This window comes from Nylanderia fulva, unplaced genomic scaffold, assembly GCF_048542155.1.
Source record: "Nylanderia fulva isolate GAGA-0341 unplaced genomic scaffold, ASM4854215v1 Scaffold22, whole genome shotgun sequence".
Classification (NCBI taxonomy): Eukaryota; Metazoa; Arthropoda; class Insecta; order Hymenoptera; family Formicidae; genus Nylanderia; species Nylanderia fulva.
In genome coordinates, this window is record NW_028190285.1 from 246,589 (window position 1) to 274,356 (window position 27,768).

The window sequence follows — 27,768 nt, forward strand, 5'->3', positions numbered from 1 at the left end:
ATTGTATTATCACAATTGAATTGGAAGTAAAGCTTTAACTATGTTTTTATTATTTAATTAATAAAACTACAAATAAAATTATTGTTACTACAAACAAATACAAACGATACTAAAAGACTGCGCAAACAGATTTGGAATATATATTATTAAGTCGGATGTTAATCATTATTAATTTTTTTATGCACGCAAAGCGAAGTTATATTATTCTTTAATAATAAAATCTCAAAAATTACGACGCATGCATGCAAAAATTAATGCAATCAATGCATAAAAGATATATAAATTATGCAACGCATAAAAATTTAATATTTAAATTTTTAACAGAAAATACGTATGAAGAAATAAAATTTTCTACAAGAATCTTTTGTGATCAAATATTTACACTTTCATTAGACTTGCGCGAGATTCTATACCCCCTAATTTATTACGCTGCGCAGCTCGCGCGAGACTGATTCAGCTGATTCTCGTGCGATGCGAGATATCGCGAGTCACGAGCGCGGAACCGAAGGTCACATGACTAGTGGTCACGTGACTACCACTGGGCATGTGACCACTGGTCATGTGATCATCGGTCCCGCGCTCGCGATATCCTCACACGAGAATCAGTCTCGCGCGAATCGCGCAGCGTAACGGATATGTGGGGTATAGGAGAATCGCGCGAATTCTAATGAAAGTGTAGATATTTGATTACAAAAGTTTCTTGTAGAAAATTTTATTTCTTCGTTTGTATTTTTTGTTAAAAATTTAAATATTGAATTTTTATGCATTGCAATATTAATTAATATAATTTTATAATTAATATATTTTTTATGCATTGATTGCAATAATAATATTTGTATACATGCGTTACAATTTTTGAAATTTTATTATCAAAGAATAATATAACTTCACTTCGCGCACGTAATTATATTCGATTAAACTACATACAAAAATTGAGAAAAAAAAATAAAAAGATACATATATGGAAAAGAAATATAATAGATATTCGGCAAATTAAAATTATGTACGTAATAGAAATTCAATAAATTAAAATTATATACATAATGAAAAATCGAGAATTAAAATTATGTACATAATGGAAATTCGGGAATTAAAATTATGTACATAATAGAAATTCGGGAATTAAAATTATGTACATAATAGAAATTCGGAAATTAAAATTATGTACATAATAGAAATTCGGCAAATTAAAATTATGGTTATAGTATCAAGCAAGATTTATTGCGTCATTGCGAAGATTAACAATTTGACAGTTGTAAAATAAACAATAAAAATATTAAAAGAGCGCACAAAGTGCGCGCTTGTGTTGTCTAGTTCAATTTAATAAAAAAATTGACTTGGATCCTACTGGGCTCTAAATGAAATACTAATTCAAAATTTAATAAAATCTATTGATTCCCTTTAAATTTTACAACTTTTGTTTCCAACATTTTTTGGCTAAAATGTTTATGAAATATTTGAGATCATCATTTAAAATGGGATATGATATAGTTTTTTTATGATATTTAAAATAGAATAAAGAAATAGGGTATTATTTTACTAAGTGTAGTCATTTTTATAATAATGATACATACTTAACAATAATTATATATTATTAAGAAAATTCAGCAGATTTATTTTATAATTTTTTAGACAGCATTATAATAATAATATATAATAATACGCGTGCGTATATATATTATAGAGATCTTATAGAGTTATAAATATTATTATATAATAATAATAAAAAATAATATTATATAATAATAACAGAATAATATTAATATAATTACAATAACTCATTTGCTATCTAAAAACTGAGATTTAATTTTACAATTCATACATTAAAATCGGACAAAGACCTTGTTAATATTAAAAAGAGATATTGTTCAGAAAAACTGCAGAAAGATTCTATATTTTTAAGATAAATTTTACATTATATATATAGAACATATACATATGTGTGTGTGTATAGGATATATTTTGCGCTCTCAATCAAATATGATCTTTATATAGTGGTAATAAATATTCATGACCAATCCTCCTTTATCATAGCTGCACCTTTCTCTGCTATCATAATCGTCGGTGCGTTTGTGTTGCCCGAAACTATGTGCGGCATGATCGATGCATCGATTACACGTAATTTTTTAATTCCGTGGACTCTTAATCTAGAGTCGACGACAGCATAGCTATCATTGGCTAGTCCCATCTTACAGGTACCAACTGGATGAAAAATCGTTGAAGTGAAATGACGCGCATAGCAAGTCCAATAATCATCCGACGAAATGTCAAATTGCGAACATTCCGGTAGCTTATTCGTATTAAAGCGTGAATTTAACTTTTGCATGGTAGGAGTGCGACCAATCTCTCTCACGATTTCCACGCTGGCCACCTAAAATTATTATAACTTCTTAAATTTTTATAATACACATTTTTTTATGTTATGGCATCTTTAATGTTTCTTTGATATTGAATTTATCTCTAAGCTAATAAACTATTATAAATCATAAATCTGATTCTTATATCGATAAATATATAAATAATATGTATCGTACTAAAGTTTGAAGATCACGAGGATCTTCGAAATAATTTGGAACTATTTTGGGAGCATCTCTCGAATCACGCGAATTGAGTTTGATGTAGCCTCTGCTGCGTGGTCTCAGAAGAAGCGGGAAAATTCCGTAACCTTGAACGTCTGCAATATTTTCACTCAAAGCGGTGATATCTTCGTGGTTTATACCGTATAAGCCTTCTGTGAGAAGAGTATAATCGGAACAGCTCGAAAATAATAGCTGTAGGTCCGGCCAATTATCCGCCTTGTCCGCATATCTGCACCGTACAGTAACAATGAATAATTAATTATAATTATAAAAATATGATATGCACATATTTGTTCTCTTTCAATTATATCGAATTAAATTTAATATCTATCTATAATAATTAATAATTAATAAAACGAAATTAAACGACACAAAAGATATCGCTTACTTGCTATTGACAAACGCCATTCCTCCGCTTAAAACCATCGAATAAAGAGGGGAAGAACAGTTTTTTTGCATCAATTCTATAATACTTTCCATATCTGCGACCGCAGTACAATTCGTGGTAAGGCTAGCATACTGGTCTATTTCGCTGGGAGGATCGATAATATAACTTATTCCGACCATTCCCACGTGATCTTGAAGATTCTGTCCTACACCTGGTGTATCATGCACCACAGATATGTTCATCTCTTGGAGATGCTCTTTTGGCCCGATCCCCGAAAGCATCAGTAGTTGCGGCGAATTTATTGAACCGGCGGAAAGAATTACTTCGTGTTTTGCCTTGATCTCGAAAAGTTGCTGATCTCTACGAACCAGTACTCCGGATGCTACCTTTGAACCATCTAGATCTACAAATAGATTGATTATTCCATCATATTACTTGATTAATCATAATTGTCTATAGTCGCGAAATATTTAATATATTACGAATTCAATATCTCTCTTTTCATCACAACCATATGGTTACAATAATACATATATAATGCGTTATCCGCATATTGATGACTATAAATTCGGAAATAGATAGCAAAGAAAGAGAGAGAGAGAGAGAGTGATATTATAAAATAATATAATTTTTCGAACCTTCGTTCACTAATATTTTTTCCACGAACGTATTTAAACTGACGTTTAGATTCCGCCTCTTTGAAATAGGTCGAAGGAAGGCTTTAGCAGTGCTACACCGTAATCCATTTCTTAAAGTACCATATGGTAATGAAAAACCAGTCTGATTTGCGCCATTATAATCTTGTACTTCGTATCCCATGTCTTCACCGGCTCGAAGAATGTAATCGTCTATCGGCGCATTGTATTTGTACGTCTCTACCGTCAAGTATCCGCTCGTGCCATGATAAGACGAGTGGTCCTCGTCTCTCATATCTTCGGATATTTTGAAATACGGCAAAACATTGTCGTAATCCCATCCCTCATTGCCAAGATTTGCCCAAGAATCATAGTCCTTTTTGTTACCGCGTACGTAAAGCATTCCATTTAATACGCTGGTACCACCCAGCACCTTAAAAAATGGATTATTGTAATTGAATCTGAAATCCTCTTACATTACGTTATTATATCGGTTACTAACATAAAATTGCATAGAGCTTATTAATAAGAATTGCTTTCTACTTTTGATCTATCTATCTCTTTCAGAAAATTAAGCTGAATAATTTAATATTTGTTTGAAATAAATGTACATATACATATACATATACATACATATATATATATATATATATATATATATATATATATATATTATTTCAATCTAATAATTTAACTCTTTTAGAACATTAGGAAATGTTGATATATATCTTATTTTTAATATTTATATGTAGTACAAATAGATAAAGTAAAGAGTTGAAAAAATTGTTATCGTGAAATCAAGAATATAAAAAGAATAAAGATCGAGAGAAAAGTGGAAAAGTTTAACGAAATTAATACACGAGACGATGAATTTAAATATAAAAAAGTGTGCAAATTAAAAAATTTGCGCATTGCTTTTTTACTATTCGATCTATTTCACTCATTAAACTTTATCTATAAGTAAGCTGGATTTCTTTGACTTTCTCGTAGAAGAAGCTTGAGTAAAATAAAATGGTGAGGAAGCAGTATGTAGTCACATACATGTATATGTTTGTGTATATATGTACCCACTTTTATATGCTTCTTTCGTATGTTTATTTCCTAAAATTTTTAAATTTACATTTTTTAAAAGATTCAAAATTTTATAAAAATAAATCCTTTTATATCAAACCTCATCATATTTAATATCAACCATCCTTTAACGATAGTTTATTTATATTTAAAAAAGTTTATCCCAATATCTTAAACTTTGCGGAAGTTAGAGCACAACCACAAATATTTTTAAAAAAATTAAAATTGCATTATATTTTAAAATATTGTATAAATCTTTTATAAAAATGACAGTAAATGAAAGTGTTGTCCTACTTTATTTGTATGCCAAATTGGAGTGCTACAGCTCAAACAATATTTCAGATATTTAAATTTTCAGAAAAATGGGGGGGCGGGCACATATACAATACATAAACATGCACACACACATATGAATATTTTTCAAAAATATAATTTTTTTATATTTTGGAACATTCTGAACATATTATTGGTATAAAAACTAAAAAATTTTTTTTCACGAAAGTAAAACTTTCTGTGAGAAAGCAAATATATTGGTTTTCAATAGTTTGTCACATTTATACTATTGCTTAAAATACCTTTCCACGTGACCAATAGCACGTATGGCCATTCATGGACAAGCAGTAATTAGGCGATGGTACCGTTGTATAATTCCAATCGTAGGGTGTATTCATCAAAATTCCGACATTATATGGTATGTCGGATAAATACTCTTCGTTGCCTCCGGCTTCGAGCAAGAGTACAGTATAATTTTCCGACAATCGGTTGGCTAGCACAGAACCGGCAGATCCACTGCCAATTATCACAAAATCGTATTCAGATGATAAGTCTTTCGTCGACTGAACACTATCTTCCACGTCTACTATGTCCGGGCGGTAAATAACAATCATAGTCCCCAGTAACATTAGAAACATTTGCATAGGTAGAGGTGTAGTTAATAATAACTGATCAAAGCAAGCCATCTTGCTGAATTTCGATATTTGTTGTACAGTTGCTCAGTCCTAATTTTTTGCAACAATAATTATTAGTAAAAAAAAATTATACGTAAAGATATGGGCCAACGTAACAAGCAAGAAATTACAATATACAATTTAGAACATGCTTAGATATTTATTAACACATAAAAATAAAATTAATAAAATAAATTAAATAAATTAAAATTATAATACAAAGCATTAAAATTCAGAAAGAAATATAAACTAAAAATTATAAAATATTATATATATATATATATATGTATGTGTCTGTATTGTATTTTTAATGACACACGCAATATTTAAAAAAATTATAGTTTATTAATTTATATATATATGCACCGTCTGTCTGTCGGTCTGTACCCGAACTACTTCTGCATTTGTGGACCGATTTTCGTGAAACTGGTACCAAAATGTTGTAAATTTTTCGGGGGTGGCTGCTGTGGGTTTTTTTTTAAATTTTTTAATTTTAATTTTTTTTCTTTAGAGGAGGGTATATTTTTGCAAAAAAAATTTTTTTTGCAATATTTCTGAACACATGGTATCAAAATGTTGCAAAATTTTTGGAGATAGCGACGATGCGGTTTTTTCAAGTGTTACACCTCCACCCACACATTTACCCACACGCATGCGCATTTATGGACCAATTTTCACAAAATTGGTACAAAAATATTGCAAATTTTTCTGAGAAAGCTGCTGTGTGGTTCTTTTAAGTTTTATCCCACCCATGCATCCACCCACGCATTCAAACATTTATTCACAGACTTTTTTGAAATTTGTACTCAAATTTTGTCTGGGATGGCTACTATATGATTTTAACAAATTTTTATCACTTTATTTATCCACCCACGCACCCATCCACGTATCCACGCACCCATGTGCATACGCATTTATTGACTTGGTCACACCAAGAAGTAATTTTTAAAAAATGTGTGTACGTGTTTGTGATTATGTGTGCAATTCGTATAAATAGACCTTTAATTTGTATGCCTTGACCATAGTAACACATTTAAATTAAATATTTTTATTTTATACATACATTTCCTTCAACTTTTTTTAAATTAATGTGACATATAATACGGCTTAACCAAGATGTCTAAAGAGGGCAACGAAAATGCATGCAGCTCAAATCAGCATAATGTAAGTAGATTTTAATTTTAGAGAGAGAGAGAGAGAGAGGGAGAGTGTGAGAGAGAGGGAGAGAGAGAGAGGGAGAGTGTGAGAGAGAGAGAGAGCGTGTGTCTCAAAGAGAGAGAGAGAGAGAGAAAGAGAGAGAGTGTCTCAGAGAGGGAGGGAGAGAGAGAAAGAGAGAGAGAGAGAGCGAAAGAAATTTAAATACTAAAAAAGGACTTTGTAATGGTACAAGATTTATTATAACTAATTTGAAAAATAATATAATTTATGTAGAAGTTATAACAGGTCCTGCTCGAGGACAAATTGTTATGATTTCGAGGATAGATTTAATTACAAATGATTTGGAACTGCCATTTAAGTTTAAACGAAGACAGTTTCCTATTCGAGTGTCATTTGCTATGACAATAAATAAATCACAAGGACAAAGTTTAGAAAAAATTGGAATTTATTTGCCACATCCTGTATTTGCTCATGGTCAACTTTATGTGGCATTTTCTAGAGCAACAAAAAGAGAAAATGTAAAAATTAAAATTGATGAATGTAGCAATCAAGGACATTTAATTGAAAAAAGTGAAAAATGTTTTACAAAAAATGTAATATACAGGGAAATTTTGTAAATTGAAGAATTATGACATTGTATGAGAGCTAATAATAGCGGGTTAGCGGTGGGTACATTAGAAATAAAAAAAATTGAGTAAAATGTAAAAAAGGATATAATAATTAAGTAATAAAAAAAATATTTAAAGTATAATATATATTAACTAAAATAATGTTTTATATTTAAAAAATATGAAATTGTGTGGAAATTAAAATAAACAAGAAAATAAAAATAAAAATATATAATAAATATTTAAATATATGCAAAACGCGGTGTAAAATAAAATATCTGGGAGAAAGAAATAGATAACATAGTAGTCATCCAAAAAAAATTTAAACATTTATTTTGATATAAATTTCGTGAAAGTCGGACAACAAATGTGGAAGTAGTTTGCAGTAATATAAAAAAAGAATTAATTTTTTGTGTTAAAACGGATTTAATATAGGCTATATGAGGACCACGCGAAGCGCGGTCCGAATAGAAAGGCTTTGAGGACCGCGCAAAGCGAAAAGCTAGTAGTTTATATTTTTAAAGAACATTAACGAGATAATATTAGACATTAACGTAGACATAACGTATAAGCATTAACGAGGTATTAAATGCTAAATAATTAATTGTTTAATGTAAGGAGATTGATGCAAATACAGTCAACTATGATAAATCAAAATTTTTTGTAATTTTTATAAACTGTAATCATTTATTATTAAATAACTTTGTAAATATCATTATTCCTGAAATAGAAAAATATGTTTAAAGTTCATTGATAAAAATTATCGGAATTTTATCAGTTTGTAGAATATGCTACTTAAAAATATAATTATATTTAAGTAGCATATATATTCTTCAAATTGATAAAACCCCGACAAATTTTAACAATGTACTTTAAATATATTTTTTTATTAAAAAAAATCCAAATACAATATAAAACAAGAAAAAACTAATATTGAATGCTCTTAAATTATTAATAAAAATAAAACAATGTAGAAACATATAATGTAATCCAAATTATTAAAAAAATTTATTATTATTATTATTTATTCAATTCATGAATATTAACAAAGTTATTTATTAATACAAGATTACAGTTTATAAAAATTACAAAAATTATAAATTATCTATAATTTTTGTAATTTTAGATATAATTATTAATTTTAGATATAATCTATAATTATAGATTACAGTTTATAAAAATTACAAAAATTATAGATTTATGGTTGATTGTATTTGCATCAATTTTTTTATATTAAACAATAATTAATAATAATTTAGCATTTATTACCTTGTTTAATGTCTAGACATTATGTCATGTCTTGTCTACGTTAATGTCTAATATTCTCGTTAATGTTGAACGATATAACTATAATGTTAAACAAAATAACTATAATTTAGTATTTACTATGTTAATAAAATTAATAATTGTAAAAAATATTGTTAAAAAAAATGTAAAAAAAAATATATATGTATTATATATGATCTTCCATGATGTATACGCACAAGTTAGATATTATTTTTTTTATACATTGATATTAAAAGCAGCAAAGCGTTTGAGACTATTTGTATGATCTTTTTACTATAAAAAACTGTTAAAACTGTTAAAAGATTGTTAAATTGTCAAAGTTATCGGAATCATATATTTACGTTATATACTGCTTATTCCGCATATTTGTTTTTTAAAACTTACCGAGTGTAACGATATACTTCCAACTGGTATTGCAAAACTGTATTCACATACTGTCTTCACCTATGTCATCGTGATCAATGAATCAAAAGCGAGCGTACGAACGAATATAATGAAAGTGATTGTATGAGAAAAAAAATAACATAAAAAACCTGTTTTGACTTTATCATGTTATATATATATATAAAGAAACCACAACCATCCATTTTTCATAAACAAAACATAATTATGAGTAAAAAGTGGCAATCTGCGTTCTGCCTTATGTAGATGCGCATTAAAGTCAAATATTGAACACTTGCACATACAAAATATTTTATCATAATATATTATGATAAAAAATATAATTATATATAAATAAACCGCCACGTGTCACGTGTGTATGACTGTTCGTAGCATGTTTAGAAACATATATAATGTTTACAAACATATATCTATGTATGTAGAAAGAAAGATATTTAAAATAATGCACATCTATATATATTCATGCATATTTAAGCGAATAAATGTTTTAATAGCATTGTATTAAATATTATTATTAACGATATATGAACTATAGAGAGTTTATTTTGTTTAAAATATCAAAATTATTATTAGTACGTTAAGTTAAAACTTTCCGATGTTGCATTCTAAAATATATTTATAATAATTTACACGAAAAGATTATATAATATACGCGCTGCACTGTCATTATTTATAGTCAAAGGCGCTGCATATATTATTTAATCTATATATAACATATATATTATTCATATATTATTCATTAACATATATTATTCATTAACAATATACTAGCGATAAATAGAAATAATATATCAATATTCTAATAGAACTGTGAAAATAAAAGTGCGCGCAAATGTTATTTTTTTTTAGATTACATATTTATATGTACATATTGTTCCCTACACTTTTATAAAATATTATTTTCATATATTTTATCATAATAATTATATATAATTATATATAATAATAATAAATTATATATAATAATAATATCTCTTTTTAATATTAACAGGATCTTATATTAAAACCAAACTAACAATAATGTTAGTTCGGTTTTTATATATGCAATGTAAAATTAAATCTCGATTTTTAGATAGCAAATGAGTTATTATAATTATATTAATTCTATTTTATTATTATTATATATATATAATTATTATATAATAATAAAATAGAATTAATATAATTATAATAACTCATTTGCTATCTAAAAATCGAGATTTAGTTTTACAATGCATATATTAAAACCGGACTAACAATAAGACCCTGTTAATATTAAAAAGAAATATTGTTTAGAAAAGCGGCAGAAAAGACTGCAGAAAGATTCTATATCTTTAAAATAAATTTTACATTATACATAAGGGTCATATACGTGTGTGTGTGTGTGTGTGTGTGTGTAGGATATATTTTGCGTTTTTTATCAAATATCAGTATATAGTAGTAATCAAATATTCATGAGCAATCCTCTTTTATCATAGCTGCACCTTTCTCTGCTATCATAATTGTCGGCGCGTTTGTGTTACCCGAAACTATGTGCGGCATGATCGATGCATCAATTACACGTAATTTTTTAATTCCGTAGACTCTTAATCTAGAGTCGACAACAGCATAGCTATCATTGGCTAGTCCCATCTTACAAGTGCCAACCGAATGAAAATTTGTTGCTGTGGCATGACGCGCATAGCAACGCCAATAATCATCCGTCGAAATGTCATATTGCGAACATTCTGGTAACTTATTCGTATTAAGGCGCGCATTTAACTTTTGCATGGTAGGAGTGCGAACAATCTCTTTTATGATTTCCACGCTGGCCACCTAAAATTAATATAACTTCATAAATTTTTATAATTCACATATTTTATATTACGGCATCTTTAATGTCTTTGATATTGAATTTATCTCTAAGCTAATAAACTATTATAAATCACAAATCTGATTCTTATATTAACAAATATATAAATAATATGTATCGTACTAAAGTTTCAAGATCACGAGGATTTTTGAAATAATTTGGAAATATTTTGGAAGGATCTATCGGATCAGACGAATTGAGTTCGATGTAGCCTCTGCTCTCTGGTCTCACATATTGCGGGGAAACTCCGTAACCTTGAACGTCTGCAATATTTTTACTCAAAGCGTTAATATCTTCTTCCTTCATATTGTATAAGCCTCCTATGAGACATGAATAATCGGAGCAGCTCGAAAATTCTAGCTGTATGTCCGGCCAATCAGTCTTCCTATCCGCAAATCTGCACCGTACAGTAACAATGAATAATTAATTATAATTATAAAAATATGATATGCACATATTTGTTCTCTTTCAATTATATCGAATTAAATTTAATATCTATCTATAATAATTAATAATTAATAAAACGAAATTAAACGACACGAAAGATATCGCTTACTTGCTATAGACAAACGCAATTCCTCCGCTTAAAACATTCGAATAAAGAGGGGAAGAACAGTTTTTTTGCATCAATTCTATAATACTTTCCATATCTGCGACCGCAGTACAATTCGTGGTGAGGCTAGCAGACTGGTTTATTTCGTTGGAAGGATCGATAATAATACTTATTCCGGTCATTCCTACGTGATCCTGAAGATTCTGTCCTACACCTGGTGCATCATGCACTACAGGTATGTTCATCTCTTGAAGATGCTTTCTTGGCCCGATCCCCGAAAGCATCAGTAGTTGCGGCGAATTAATTGAACCGGCAGAAAGAATCACTTCGCGTTTCGTCTTGATTTTGAAAAGTTGCTGACCTCTACGAAATAGTACTCCAAATGCTACCTTTGAACCACTATCTACAAATAGATTAATTATTCCATCTTTACACGGCATTGAAACTATTACATTACTTGATTAATCATAATCGTTTATAGTCGCGAAATATTTAATATATTCCGAATTTAATATCGCTCTTTTCATCACAACCATATGGTCACAATAATATACATATAGAATGCGTTATCCGGATATTGATCACTTTATAAATTCGGAAATGGATAACAAAGAAAGAGAGAGAGAGAGAGATATTAAAAAATAATAATATAATTTTTCGAACCTTCTATCACTAATATTTTTTCCACGAACGAATTTAAGCTGACGTTTAGATTCTTCCTCTTTGAAATGGGTCGGAGGAAGGCTTTGGCAGTGCTACACCCTAATCCATCTCTTAATGTACCATATTGTAATGAAAAACCAGTCCTATTTGCGCCATTTAAATCTTGTATTTTGTATCCCATCTCTTCACCGGCTCGAAGAATGCAATCGTCTATTGGCGCATTGTATTTGAAAGTCTCTACCGGCAAGTATCCTCTCGTGCCATGATAAAACGAATTGACGAGTTCCTCGTCTCTCATATCTTCGGATATTTTAAAATACTGCAAAACATTGTCGTAATCCCATCCTTCATTGCCTAGACTTGCCCAAGAATCATAGTCCTTTTTGTTACCGCGTGTGTAAATCCATGCACCTACGACGCTGCAACCACCTAGCACCTTGAAAAATGGATTATTGTAATTGAATCTGAAATCCTCTTATATTACGTTATTATATTGCTTAATAACATAAGATTACATAGAGCTTATTAATAAGAATTGCTTTCTACTTTTGTTCTATCTATTTCTTTCAAAAAGTTAAGCTAAATAATTTAATATTTGTTAGAAATAAATGTATATATACATACACACAAACACATATATATATATATATATATATATATTATTTTAATCTAATAATTTAACTCTTTTAGAACATTAGGAAATATTGATATATATTTTATTTCTAATATATATATATATGCAGTTCAAATAGATAAAGTGAAAAAATTGTTACCATGAAATCAAGAAATATAAAAAGAATAAAGATCGAGAGAAAAGTGGAAAAGTTTAACAAAGTTAATATACGAGACGATGAATTTAGATATAAAAAAAGTGTGCAAACTGAAAACTTGCGCAATGCTTTTTCACTATTTGATCTAATACATTTATTAAATTGTATCTATAAGCAAGCTGGTTTTTCTTTGACTTCCTCGTAGAAGAAACTTAATGAGTGAAATAAAACGGTGAGAAAGCAATGTGTAAATAATTTCCAATTTGCACACGTTTTTTACATAAAATGAATTTTGTTTGAAAGTCACATACATGTATATGTTAATGCGTATAAATGTACCCACTTTCATATGTTCCTTTTGTATGTTTACTTTGTAAAATTTTAAAATTTACATTTTTTGAAAAATTCAAAATTTTATAAAAATAAGTTCTTTTATATCAAACCTTATCAAATTCAACCGTCCTTTAACAATAGTTTATTTATATTTAAAAAAGTTTATCCTAATATCTTAAAATTTGCGGAAGTCAGAGCAACCACAGACATTTTTAAAGAAATTAAAATTGCATTATATTTTAAAATATTATATAAATCTTTATAAAAATGACAGTAAATGAAAATATTGTCCTACTTTACTTTTATGCCAAATTAGAGTGCTATAGCTCAAACAATATTTGAGATGTTTAAGTTTTCAGAAAAATGGGTGGGCACATATATACATATACATATACACACACATATAAATATTTTTAAAAAATGTGATTTTTCAATATTTTGGAATATTCTGAACATATTATTGGTATAGAAACTAAAAAATTTTTTTTCACAAAAGTAAAACTTTCTGTGAGAAAGCAAATATATTGGTTTTCAATTATTTGTCATATTTATGCGTATATGCTATTGCCTAAAATACCTTTCCTCGTGACCAAAAGCAGTTATGGCCATTCATGGACAAGCAGTAATTAGGCGATGGTACCGTTGTATAATTCCAATCGTAGGGTGTACGCATCAAACTTCCAACAGTATATGGTATGTCGGATATGTACTCTTCGTTGCCTCCGGCTTCGAGCAAGAGTACAGTATAATTTTCCGACAATCGATTGGCTAGCACACAACCAGCAGATCCACCGCCAATTATCACAAAATCATATTCAGATGATAAGTCTTTCGTCGACTGAACGCTATTTTCCACGTCTACTATGTCCGGGCGGTAAATAACAATCATAGTCCCCAGTAACATTAGAAACATTTGCATAGGTATAGGTGTAGTTAATAATAACTGATCAAAGCAAGCCATCTTGCTGAATTTCGATATTTGTTGTACAGTTGCTCAATCCTAGATTTTTGCAACAATAATTATTAGGTATATTATTTTAAACCGATACATTATATTATTTTAATCTAATGTTTGCACCAATAATTATTATATCATTTTAATCTAATGTATATATATATTCATATATACAGGGTGTCCGGTAACTAACGGATCAATGATTAAGGGCAGATTCTCTGGCCAAATTGGAAACGATTTTTCCTTAGCAAAAATGTTGAGAAGTCAATAATTTTCGAGTTATAAGCGATTGAAAAAAATGAGTCTTTTGAAAATTAAACGTTTTGGAGTTAAAAGTCTAACATAATTACATTCTTCAGTTAATTTCAGGTAAAGTTTACTATAATAAAATTTTAATTTGAGGCTTAGTTATAAAGATACATAATGACAAATATTGGAAAGTTAAAGTAAAAAATGATGATCTTTTTCGACATTTTCGCTAAGAAAAAATCGTTCCCAAAGATTTGGCCAAAGAATCCATTTGTAATCGTTGGTCCGTTAGTTACCGGACACCCTGTATATGTGTATTTACTTATATGTATATGTCATAGCAAAAATACTTAATGTGTATAAATTATTCATATTTAATTAATTATTTGATATGTATATTTAATTCAATTATTACTGTAAAAAAATATCAATTGCGATTTTTTTTTCAAATGTCAAGAGTATAGCAGCTAAAACTTTTCAAAGTGTTTCTTATTAGAATTGTGATTTTTAGCAACATAAGATCGGAATCATTGAAAAGAAATGACTTTAAGACGAATTTAGATGCATATCAAGATATACTGTACATAAAAAATTAATGTATGCTCTGACATTCATTTATCAAGTGATTTCTGTTTTCGTGTATGTACTCTTACACATATAAAAAACGACAAACAAACTAGCTCTATAGTAAAAATCAATATTAGCTAATTTACGAAAATCATTATAATTATCATCTATAGATGATATATTGTGCGCGTGCTAGTGTAATTATATAAACTTGAGCATGCAAATTTTATACAATGTTATTGGCTATCTTTGATTACTTATAAATCTTTGATTACTTATAAAGACTATAAGGCAACTTATAAACACTTATAAAAACTTGTGACAGTTTTATATTAAAATATTTGATTCTACTTTGTCTCCAGAATACGTCTTCAAAATGTTTATACCGTAATCTTTAAATTATATAGATATCGCATTTTTTAAATAATATTTGCATTTAAATTATTTACTTACATTAGAGAACGAGCTTACATTCGTTATGTATACAGCTTGATAAATAACTTGGACATCTTCAACAGAACGATACAGCAAAATTCATCTACACATTCTGTAGTACATATCGAAGAGTGCGTGTATATATAGTATGCAATACATTATATATACATATGTATATATATGTATATATATGTATATATATGCGTCTGTATTGTATTTTTTAATGACACATGCAGTATTTAAAAAAATTATAGTTCTTTAATAGTTTAGATCTTTAAAGAACATTAACGAGAATATTAGACATTAACGTAGACATAACGTATAAGCATTAACGAGGTAGTAAATGCTAAATTATTAATTATTTAATAGAAGGAGATTGATGCAAATATAGTCAACTATGATAAATCTATAATTTTTGTAATTTTTATAAACTGTAATCATTTATTATTAAATAACTTTGTTAATATTATTATTCGTGAAATATAAAAATTTGAAATAGAAAAATGTGTTCAAAGTACATTGATAAAAGTTATTGGAGCTTTATCAGTTTGAAGAATATGCTATTTAAAAATATAATTATTATTAAATAGCATATTTTTCAAACTGATAAAACTCCGGCAAATTTTAACAATAAACTTTGAACATATTTTTCTATTTCAAAATTCAATATAAAACAAGAAAAAACTAATATTGAATGCTCTTAAATTATTAATAAAAATAAAACAACTTGGAAACATGTAATGTAATCTAAATTATAAAAATAATTTAATATCATTATTATTTATTCAATTCATGAATATTAAGCGCTTGTGTTGCTAGTGATGATAAAATTAATCGTAATAAACATTATTAAAAAAAATGTAAAGAAATAGTATATTAGCTGACAAGTGCGGAGGATCGTAAATCGGCCGAGAGTGCGGAAGTTTGGCGCACGAGGCGAAGCCGAACGCGAATGTAGAACGAAAAATAATTAATATATCTTATCAATATATTTATATAAAATTTTGACAACTGTCAAACTTTTAACCCTCGCGGTGACAGCCGCTCAATGTTACAAATATAAACGCACAACACAAATCGAGACAGCCAATCAGCGGAAAAGAGGCTTCAAAACTTTAATAAAAACGAAATTTACCCAGGTAACACGCCTTTTTTCATAAAGGAGAAAATTGTCAAAATTGTTAAAAGATTGTTAAATTGTCAAAGTTATCGAAATCATGTATTTACAATTAAAAGTATCAAACGGGTAATAAGAGCCAAATTATAATTAACAAATTAACCAAAATCTTAATATTTAAATTCAAAGGGAGGGGGGAATAAAGATGTAGTTATTCTTGATAATTATTTGTTTATTTAAATCTACGTTTCGGCTCCACACTTTGAGCCATCTTCAAAACTCACTATCGACAGGAGGCGATAGCTGTCTTAACTGCCAGACATGAAGCTTGAGAATAACTTGCGAGGATGATTGGTACACGAGTGGAGAGGTTTTCTTAAAAAATTTTTATTAATTTCCTGAAGATGGCCCAAAAGGTGGAGCCAAAACGTAAATTTAAATAAACAAATAATTATCAAGAATAATTATATCTTTATTCCCCCCCCCACCCCTTTGAATTTAAATATTAAGATTTTGGTTAATTTGTTAATTATAATTTGGCTTTTATTAGCCGTTTGATACTTTTAATTGTATTTATTATTCAAAGCCGTGACCTTATTGTTTTCATGTATTTACGTTATATACTGCTTATTCTGCATATTTGGTTTCTAAAACTTATCGAATGTAACAATATACTTCCAACTGGTATTGCAAAACTGCAATGTATTTACATAACACACTGTCTTTACCTACGTTATCGTGATAAATGAGTCAAAAGCGAGCGTACGAACGAATAAAAATAATGATTGTATGAGAGAAAATTAACATAAAAAAACCTGTCATGACTTATATTTTGTTATATATATATAGAGAGAGAGACCACTACCATCTATTTTTTATAAACAAAACCTAATTAATAAGTAAAAAGTGGCAATCTGCGTTCTGCATCTTACGTAGATGCGCATTAAAGTCAAATATTGAACACTTGCACATATAAAATATTTTATCATAATATATTATGATAAAAAATATAATTATATATAATTAAACCGCGACGTGTCACGTGTGTATGACTGTTCGTAGCATGTTTAGAAACATATATAATGTTTAGAAACATATATCTATGTATGTAGAAAGAAAGATATTTAAAATAATGCACATCTATATATATTCATGCATATTTAAGCGAATAAATGTTTTAATAGCATTGTATTAAATATTATTATTAACGATATATGAGCTATAGAGAGTTTATTTTGTTTAAAATATCAAAATTATTATTAATACGTTAAGTTAAAAATTTTCGATGTTGCATTCTAAAATATATTTATAATAATTCACACAAAATATACAAACTATATACAAACATATATTATCATTAACAATATACTAGCAATAAATAGAAATAATATATCAATATTCTAATAGAACTGTCAAAATAAAATTGCGCGCAAATGTTATTTTTTTTAGATTACATATTTATACGTACATATTGTTCCCTACACTTTTATAAAATATTATTTTTATACTTTTTGTCTTATATATGTATCTTAATATATATGTATAACTCTAAAATATTGATCAAAAAAAAATAATTAAATGCTAATTTTAATTTTAATGTCAGGTTAAAGAATATTCAGTTTGATTACTTTCAATTATTTCAATTAGTTATATGATATGAGTATATGTATATGTTCCTCTTTTTCCATATAGAACTAAAAAAAATGTTATATTGAACGTTGCATTTTAAGACCCAATATGCATGATTTGACATAAACAAACAACTAAAAATTATTTATGATATTTTACTCAATTATAATATTTACACTAAATAAATCAACTAATTAAAATAATAGATTTTCAATCAAATTATATTAATATAATTAATTATATAATTAATTTATTATATAATTAATTATATTAATTAAATATTTATTAAAATGGTTTATTAATAATTAATTAATATGTTTAATATGTTTAAGCAAGCTTCAAAATATAAACAAACGTCAACGGTTATATATTCGAAAATTCGAGTTTTTTGGGTTAAATATATATTTTGTGGCAGCCTACGGTAGGAACTATGCTACAAAACTATAGAACTCATGGAAATCTATAAAATTTTATTTTCCAAATTTTAACAATGAAATTTTATAGTTTTCGACGTGCTCTATAGTTCTATAGCATAGTTCCGATCGTAGGCTGCCACTAAATATATATTTAATTATAAAAACTCGAATTTTCGAATATATGATAAGGTGGCCGCATTTCGAGCATTTTGTTTATTGTAAAATAATTCTCGTATTTAATCTTGGGCACGTACATTAATTATCCAAAGAGGTTCTGTTCATAAAAACATTTAGGATATTTTTTAGACAATTATGAAATCCTTAAAATTTATGGATAAATTAAATTATCACTTTAAATAAGTGTAACTAATTAAATATAAAAAAACGGGCTTCAAAAATTTCGAAATATTTTATTATTAAACTGAGGACCACTTTAGATGACGTATTCCCATATTTTGAAGCCAGCCTTTTCATTTTTTAATTAATTTCAGTCATTTAAAGCGATAATTATTTTTTCTAAATATTAGGATATATACTTAACAATAATTATATCATTAATAAAGTTCAGAAAATTTATTTTATAACATTTTAGATAGCACAATTATAATTATAATATATATAATAATACATATGCGTATATATTATAGAGATATTATAGAGTTATCATTATTATTGCACACATATGTATATGACCCATATATATAATGTAAAATTTATTTTAAAGATATAGAATTCTTCTGCAGTCTTTTCTGCCGCTTTTCTGAACAATATCTCTTTTTAATATTAACAGGGTCTTATTGTTAGTCCGGTTTTAATATATGCATTGTAAAACTAAATCTCGATTTTTAGATAGCAAATGAGTTATTATAATTATATTAATTCTATTTTATTATTATATAATAATTATATATAATAATAATAAACTAGAATTAATATAATTATAATAACTCATTTGCTATCTAAAAATCGAGATTTAATTTTACATTGCATATATAAAAACCGAACTAACATTATTGTTAGTTCGGTTTTAATATAAGATCCTGTTAATATTAAAAAAAGATATTGTTCAGAAAAGCGGCAGAAAAGACTGCAGAAAGATTCTATATTTTTAAAATATATTTTACATTATATATATGAGTCATATACATGTGTGTGTGTGTGTGTGTGTGTGTGTGTGTAGGAAATATTTTGCGTTTTTTCTTAAATATCAGTATATAGTAGTAATCAAATATTCATGAGCAATCTTCTTTTATCATAGCTGCACCTTTCTCTGCTATCATAATTGTCGGCGCGTTTGTGTTACCCGAAACTATGTGCGGCATGATCGATGCATCAATTACACGTAATCTGTTAATTCCGTGGACTCTTAATCTAGAGTCGACGACAGCATAGCTATCATTGGCTAGTCCCATCTTACAGGTACCAACTGGATGAAAAATCGTTGATGTAAAATGACGCGCATAGCAAGTCCAATAATCATCCGACGAAATGTCATATTGCGAACATTCTGGTAGCTTATTCGTATTAATGCGCGAATTTAATTTTTGCATGGTAGGAGTGCGACTTATCTCTTTCATGATTTCCACGCTGGCCACCTAAAATTAGATAACTTCTTAAATTGTTATAATACACATATTTTATATTACAGCATCTTTAATGTCTCTTTGATATTGAATTTATCTGTAAGCTAATAAACTATTATAAATCACAAATCTGATTTTTATATTGATAAATATATAAATGATATGTATCGTACTAAAGTTTGAAGATCATGAGGATCTTCGAAATAATTTGGAACTATTTTGGGAGCATCTCTCGAATCACGCGAATTGAGTTTGATGTAGCCTCTGCTGCGTGGTCTCAGAAGAAGCGGGAAAATTCCATAACCTTGAACGTCTGCAATATTTTCATTCAAAGCGGTAATATCTTCGTAGTTTATACCGTATAAGCCTCCTGTGAGAAGTGAATAATCGGAACAGCTCGAAAAAAATAGCTGTAGATCCGGCCAATTATCCGCCTTGTCCGCATATCTGCACCGTACAGTAATGATGAATAATTAATTATAATTATAAAAATATTACATGCACATATTGTTCTCTTTCAATTATATCAAATTAGATTTTATATCACTATAATAATTAATAATTAATAAAACAGACACGAAAGATATCACTTACTTGCTATAGACAAACGCCACTCCTCCGCTTAAAACCATCGAATAAAGTGGGGAAGAACAGTTTTTTTGCATCAATTCTATAATACTTTCCATATCTGCGATCGCAAGACAATTCGTGGTGAGACTGGCAGACTGGTCAATTTCGCTGGGAGGATCGATAATATAACTTATTCCGGCCATTCCCACGTGATCTTGAAGATTCTGTCCTACACCTGGTGCATCATGCACCACAGGTATGTTCATCTCTTGGAGATGCTCTTTTGGCCCGATCCCCGAAAGCATCAGTAGTTGCGGCGAATTTATTGAACCGGCGGAAAGAATTACTTCGTGTTTTGCCTTGATCTCGAAAAGTTGCTGATCTCTACGAACCAGTACTCCAGATGCTACCTTTGAACCATCTAGATCTACAAATAGATTGATTATTCCATCATATTACTTGATTAATTATAATTGTCTATAGTCGCGAAATATTGAATATATTACGAATTCAATATCTCTCTTTTCATCACAACCATATGGTTACAATAATACATACATAATGCGTTATCCGGATATTGATGACTTTATAAATTCGGAAATAGGTAGCAAAGAAAGAGAGAGAGAGAGAGAGAGAGAGAGAGAGAGAGTGATATTATAAAATAATAATATAATTTTTCGAACCTTCTTTCACTAATATTTTTTCCACGAACGAATTTAAGCTGACGTTTAGATTCTGCCTCTTTGAAATGGGTCGAAGAAAGGCTTTGGCAGTGCTGCACCGTAATCCATCTCTTAAAGTACCATATGTTAATGAAAAACTAGTCTGATTTGCGCCGTTATAGTCTTGTACTTCGTATCCCATGTCTTCACCGGCTCGAAGAATGTAATCGTCTATTGGCGCATTGTATTTGAAAGTCTCTACCGTCAAGTATCCGTTCGTGCCATGATAAGACGAATGGACGAGTTCCTCGTTTCTCATATCTTCGGACATTTTAAAATACGGCAGAACATTGTCGTAATCCCATCCCTCATTGCCAAGATTTTCCCAAGAATCATAGTCCTTTTTGTTACCGCGTACGTAAAGCATTGCATTTACGACGCTGCAACCACCCAGCACCTTGAAAAATGGATTATTGTAATTGAATCTGAAATTTTCTTATATTACTTTATTATATCGCTTACTAACATAAGATTATATAGAGCTTGTTAATAAGAATTGCTTTCTACTTTTGTTCTAGCTATCTCTTTCGGAAAGTTAAGCTGAATAATTTAATATTTGTTGAAAATAAATGTATAAATATACATATATATATATATATATATATATATATATATATATGTATATATATATATATATATTTATATATATATGAAAAAAGTTGAAAAAATTGTTACCATGAAATCAAGTAATATAAAAAGAATAAAGATCGAGAGAAAAGTGGAAAAGTTTAACAAAGTTAATATACGAGACAATGAATTTAGATATAAAAAAATGTGCAAATTAAAAACTTGCGCATTGTTTTTTTACTAATCGATCTATTTCACTCATTAAACTTTCTCAATGAGCCAGCTGGTTTTTCTTTGACTTCCTCGTAGAAGAAGCTTAATGAGTAAAATAAAATGGTGAGGACGCAATGTGTAAATTTCCAGTTTGCACACGTTTTTTACATAAAATACATATTTTTAAATGTCACATACATGTATATGTTTGTGTGTATATATGTACCCACTTTCATATATTCCTTTCGTATGTTTATTTCGTCCAGTTTTAAAATTTACATTTTTTGAGAGATTCAAAATTTTATAAAAATAAATCCTTTTATATATCAAACCTCATCAAATTTAATATCAACCATCCTTTAACGATAGTTTATTTATATTTAAAAAAGTTTATCCCAATATCTTAAAATTTGCGGAAGTTAGAGCAACCATAGATATTTTTTAAAAAATTAAAATTGCATTAAATTTTGAAATATTGTATAAATCTTTTATAAAAATGAAAGTAAATGAAAGTGTTGTCCTACTTTATTTGTATGCCAATTTCGAGTGCTACAGCTCAAATAATATTTCAGATATTTATATTTTTAGAAAAATGGGGGGGGGGGCACATATATACATATACATACACACACACATATGAATATTTTTTAAAATTGTGATTTTTCAATATTTTGGAACATTTTGAACATATTATTGGTATAAAAACTAAAAAAAATTTTTTCACGAAAGTAAAACTTTCTGTGAGAAAGCAAATTTATTTTCAATAGTTTGTCACATTTATACTATTGCTTAAAATACCTTTCCACGTGACCAATTGCACTTATGGCCATTCATGGACAAGCAGTAATTAGGCGATGGTGCCGTTGTATAATTCCAATCGTAAGGTGTATTCATCAAACTTCCGACAGTATATGGTATGTCAGATACGTACTCCTCGTTGCCTCCGGCTTCGAGCAAGAGTACAGTATAATTTTCCGACAATCGGTTGGCTAGCACAGAACCGGCAGATCCACTGCCAATTATCACAAAATCGTATTCAGATGATAAGTCTTTCGTCGACTGAACACTATCTTCCACGTCTACTATGTCCGGGCGGTAAATAAAAATCATAGTCCCCAGTAACATTAGAAACATTTGCATAGGTAGAGGTGTAGTTAATAATAACTGATCAAAGCAAGCCATCTTGCTGAATTTCGATATTTGTTGTACAGTTGCTCAGTCCTAGATTTTTGTAACAATAATTATTAGGTATATTATTTTAAACCGATACATTATATTATTTTAATTTAATCTTTGCAAATTGCACCAATAATTATTATATCATTTTAATCTAATGTATAAATATTTTTATCTATATATGAATATTTACTTCTATGTATATGTCATCGCGAAAATGCTTAATTGATATAAATTATTCATATTTAACTAATTATTCGATATGTATATTTAATTCATATATTACTGTAAAAAAATATCAATTATGATTTTTTTTTTAAATGTCAAGAGTAGGAGCTAAAACTTTTCCAAGTGTTTCTTATTAGAATTGCGATTTTTAACAACATAAGATCGGAATTATTGAGAAAAAATGACCTTAAGACAAATTTAAATGCATATCAATATATATATGTATGTACATAAGAAATTATTGTTTGCTCTGACATTCATTTATCAAGTGATTCCTGTTCTCGTATATACATAGTACTTTTACACATATAAAGAACGACAAACAAGCTAGCTCTGCAGTAAAAATCATCATTATCAAGTATCATTATTAGCTGATTTATGAAAATCATTTTAATAATTTATCATCTAGAAATGATATATTGTGTGCGTGCAATTATATAAACATAAGCATGCAAATTATATACAATGTTATTGCCTATCTTTGTGATTACTTATAAATCTTTGATTATTTATAAAGACTATAAATCAACTTATAAACACTTATAAAAACTTGTGACAGTTTTATATTAAAATATTCGATTCTACTTTGTCTCCAGAATACGTCTTTAAAATATTTATATCGTTATCTTTAAATTATATAGATATCGCATCTTTTTAATAATATTTGCATTTAAATTATTTACTTACAGATTAGAGAACGAGCTTATATTCGTTATGTATGCAGCTTGACAAACAACTTGGATACCTTCAACAGAACAATACAGCAAAATTTTTTTATCTATGCATTCTGTAGTACATATCGAAGAGTGCGTGTATATAGTATGCAATACATTTGATATACATATGTATATATATGTATGTGTCTGTATTGTATTTTTTAATGACACGTGCAGTATTTAAAGAAATTATGGTTCTTTAATAGTCTCTATCTTTAAAGAATATTAACGAAAATATTAGACATAACGTGTAAGCATTAACGAGGTAGTAAATGCTAAATTATTAATTGTTTAATATAAGGAGATTGATGCAAATACAGTCAACTATGATAAATCTATAATTTTTGTAATTTTTATAAACTGTAATCATTTATTATTAAATAACTTTGTAAATATTATTCCTGAAATAGAAAAATATGTTTAAAGTACATTGATAAAAGTTATCGAAATTTTATCAGTTTGTAGAATATGCTACTTAAAAATATAATTATATTCGTTATATATGCAGCTTGACAAACAACTTGGACATCTTCAACAGAACGATACAGCAAAATTTTTTTATCTATGCATTCTGTAGTACATATCGAAGAGTGCGTGTATATAATATGCAATACATTTGATATACATATGTATATATATGTATGTGTCTGTATTGTATTTTTTAATGACACGTGCAATATTTAAAGAAATTATGGTTCTTTTATAGTCTCTATCTTTAAAGAATATTAACGAAAATATTAGACATTAACGACATAACGTATAAGCATTAACGAGGTAGTAAATGCTAAATTATTAATTGTTTAATATAAGGAGATTGATGCAAATACAGTCAACTATGATAAATCTATAATTTTTGTAATTTTTATAATTTAAGTAGCATATATTCTTCAAACTGATAAAACCCCGACAAATTTTAACAATGTACTTTGAACATATTTTTCTATTTCAAAATTCAAATACAATATAAAACAAGAAAAAAACTAATATTGAATGCTTTTAAATTATTAATAAAAATAAAACAACGTAGAAACATGTAATGTAATCCAAATTATAAAAAAAATTTAATATTATTATTATTCATTCAATTCATGAATATTAAGCGCTTGTGTTGCTAGTGATAAAATTAATCGTAATAATCGTAATAAAAAAATTATTTACTTTATTATGTGTTCGATCATGAAATATTAACATTAACAATCATGAATATTAACAAAGTTACTTATTAATACAAGATTACAGTTTATAAAAAATACAAAAATTATAGAATTATTATGGTTGACTGTATTTGCATCTATTTCTTTATATTAAACAATAATTAATAATAATTTAGCATTTACTACTTTGTTTAATATATTTTTCTACGTTATTTCTACATTATTTCTACGTTAATGTCTAATATTCTCGTTACTGTTTAACGATAAATAATTATAATTTAGTATTTACTATGATGATAAAATTAAACGTAAAAAACAATGTTAAAAAATATGTAAAGAAAAATATATGTAATATATATGACCTTCCATGATGTATACGCACAAGTTAGATATTATTTTTTTATATTAATTTAAAAAGCAGCAATGCGTTTGAGTCAATTTGTTTGATTTTTTACTATAAAAAACTGTTAAAACTGTTAAAAGATTATTAAATTGTCAAAGTTATCGAAATCATGTATTTACGTTATATACTGCTTATTCCGCATAATTGTTTTTTAAAACTTACCGAGTGTAACGATATACTTCCAACTGGTATTGCAAAACTGTATTCACATACTGTCTTCACCAATGTCATCGTGATCAATGAGTCAAACGCAAGCGTACGAACGAATATAATGAGAGTGATTGTATGAGAAAAAATTAACATAAAAAACCTGTCTTGACTTTATCATGTTATATATAGAGAGAATGTTATATATAGAGAGAAACCACTACCTACCGTTTTCATAAACAAAACATAATTAATAAGTATAGAGTGGCAATTTGCGTTCTGCGTCTTACGTAGATACGCTTTAAAGTCAAATATTGAACACTTGCACATACAAAATATATTATCATAATATATTATATAATAAGAAATATAATTGTATATAATTGAATCTCCACGTACCACGTGTATGACTGTTCACAGCATATTTAGAAACATGTACAGGGTGTTACAAAAGTATCGGAACAGCAGAAAAACTCGAAGAATATGAGTTCTATGAAAAAATGCTAAGTACTGAGTTTTTATGATTTTTTCCTGGCTATCTGACGGTACCTTAGCCAGAAAAAAATCATAAAAACCCAGTACTTAATATTTTCTCTAGGTCTCATATTTTTCGAGTTATTCTGTTGTTCCGGTACTTTTTAACACTTTGTATATGTATGTAAAAAGAAAGACATTTAAGATAACGCACATCCATATATATTCATGCATATCTAAGCGGATAAATGTTTTAATGGCATTGTATTAAATATTATTATTAACGATATATGAGCTATAGAGAGTTTATTTTGTTTAAAATATCAAAATTATTATTGATAGTCAAAGGCGCTGCATATATTATTTAATCTATATACAAACATATATTATTCATTAACAATATACTAGCAATAAATAGAAATAATATATCAATAATCTAATAGAACTATCAAAATAAAATTGCGCGCAAATGTTGTTTTTTTTTAGATTATATATTTACGTACATATATTGTTTCCTATAATTTTCTAAAATATTATTTCATTTTTGTACGCGTTTAATAAGTGTTTTTTTTTATCAAAATTCAAATTTTAACTTAATTAGAACAACACAAGCGCGCGCTACGCGCTCGCCATTCTTCACTTTTATATTAAAAAGATTGATATTAAAAAAATTAATAAAAATTGATCTCCATTATTCTTTTGACATAAATTAGCTAATAGCTGTTAAAAAATATAAATCTTTAAATAATATATTATTAATACAAATTAAATAATAATACTAAAGTAAGGCTCTTTAATTGATAAATAATAACTTTAAAATTAGATAATTAAATAATTCATAAATTAAATAATTATTAAAACGCTTTATTAAAAATTATTAATATATATATGTTTAATATGTTTAAGCAGGCTTCAAAATATGAACAAACATCAACACTTACATATATATTCGAAAATTCGAGTTTTTTGGGTTAAATATATATTTAGTGGCAGCCTATGGTCGGAAATATGCTACAGAACTATAGAACTCATCGAAACCTATTATAAAATTTCATTTTCCAAATTTTAACAATGAAATTTTATAGTTTCCGACGTGCCCCATAATTCTATAGCATAGTTCCGATCGTAGGCTGCCACTAAATATATATATGATCATAAAAACTCGAATTTTCGAATATATGATAAGGTGGCCGTATTTCGAGCATTTTGTTTATTGTAAAAT

At 27.7% G+C, this 27,768-nt stretch overlaps 3 protein-coding genes across 4 annotated transcripts; all 3 read right to left on the reverse strand.

Moving 5' to 3' along the window:
• Positions 1 to 1,864: 1,864 nt before the first annotated feature.
• On the reverse strand, positions 1,865 to 9,176 carry LOC146723200 (glucose dehydrogenase [FAD, quinone]-like). Its single transcript, XM_085482850.1, has 6 exons — positions 9,058 to 9,176; positions 5,249 to 5,671; positions 3,606 to 4,035; positions 2,968 to 3,370; positions 2,535 to 2,808; positions 1,865 to 2,371 (listed from the first exon to the last, which is right to left on the reverse strand). The coding sequence occupies exons 2-6, from the start codon at positions 5,630 to 5,632 to the stop codon at positions 2,009 to 2,011; spliced, it is 1,854 nt and encodes a 617-aa protein (XP_085338976.1). The 5' UTR covers positions 5,633 to 5,671; positions 9,058 to 9,176; the 3' UTR covers positions 1,865 to 2,008.
• Positions 9,177 to 10,233: 1,057 nt separating this feature from the next.
• Positions 10,234 to 17,221, reverse strand: LOC114932796 (glucose dehydrogenase [FAD, quinone]-like). Its single transcript, XM_029305189.2, has 7 exons — positions 17,164 to 17,221; positions 15,450 to 15,543; positions 13,803 to 14,225; positions 12,123 to 12,558; positions 11,463 to 11,862; positions 11,030 to 11,303; positions 10,234 to 10,869 (listed from the first exon to the last, which is right to left on the reverse strand). The coding sequence occupies exons 3-7, from the start codon at positions 14,184 to 14,186 to the stop codon at positions 10,507 to 10,509; spliced, it is 1,857 nt and encodes a 618-aa protein (XP_029161022.2). The 5' UTR covers positions 14,187 to 14,225; positions 15,450 to 15,543; positions 17,164 to 17,221; the 3' UTR covers positions 10,234 to 10,506.
• Positions 17,222 to 19,151: 1,930 nt separating this feature from the next.
• LOC114932789 (glucose dehydrogenase [FAD, quinone]-like) lies at positions 19,152 to 26,172 on the reverse strand. Of its 2 annotated transcripts, XM_085482805.1 has the most exons (7): positions 26,088 to 26,171; positions 24,340 to 24,397; positions 23,047 to 23,469; positions 21,430 to 21,865; positions 20,771 to 21,173; positions 20,350 to 20,623; positions 19,152 to 20,188 (listed from the first exon to the last, which is right to left on the reverse strand). In XM_085482805.1, the coding sequence occupies exons 3-7, from the start codon at positions 23,428 to 23,430 to the stop codon at positions 19,826 to 19,828; spliced, it is 1,860 nt and encodes a 619-aa protein (XP_085338931.1). In that variant the 5' UTR covers positions 23,431 to 23,469; positions 24,340 to 24,397; positions 26,088 to 26,171; the 3' UTR covers positions 19,152 to 19,825. The 2 variants fall into 2 exon arrangements, with proteins under 2 accessions (XP_085338931.1, XP_029161006.2); XM_029305173.2 differs by lacking the exon at positions 24,340 to 24,397 and having other exon boundaries at positions 26,088 to 26,172.
• Positions 26,173 to 27,768: the final 1,596 nt, after the last annotated feature.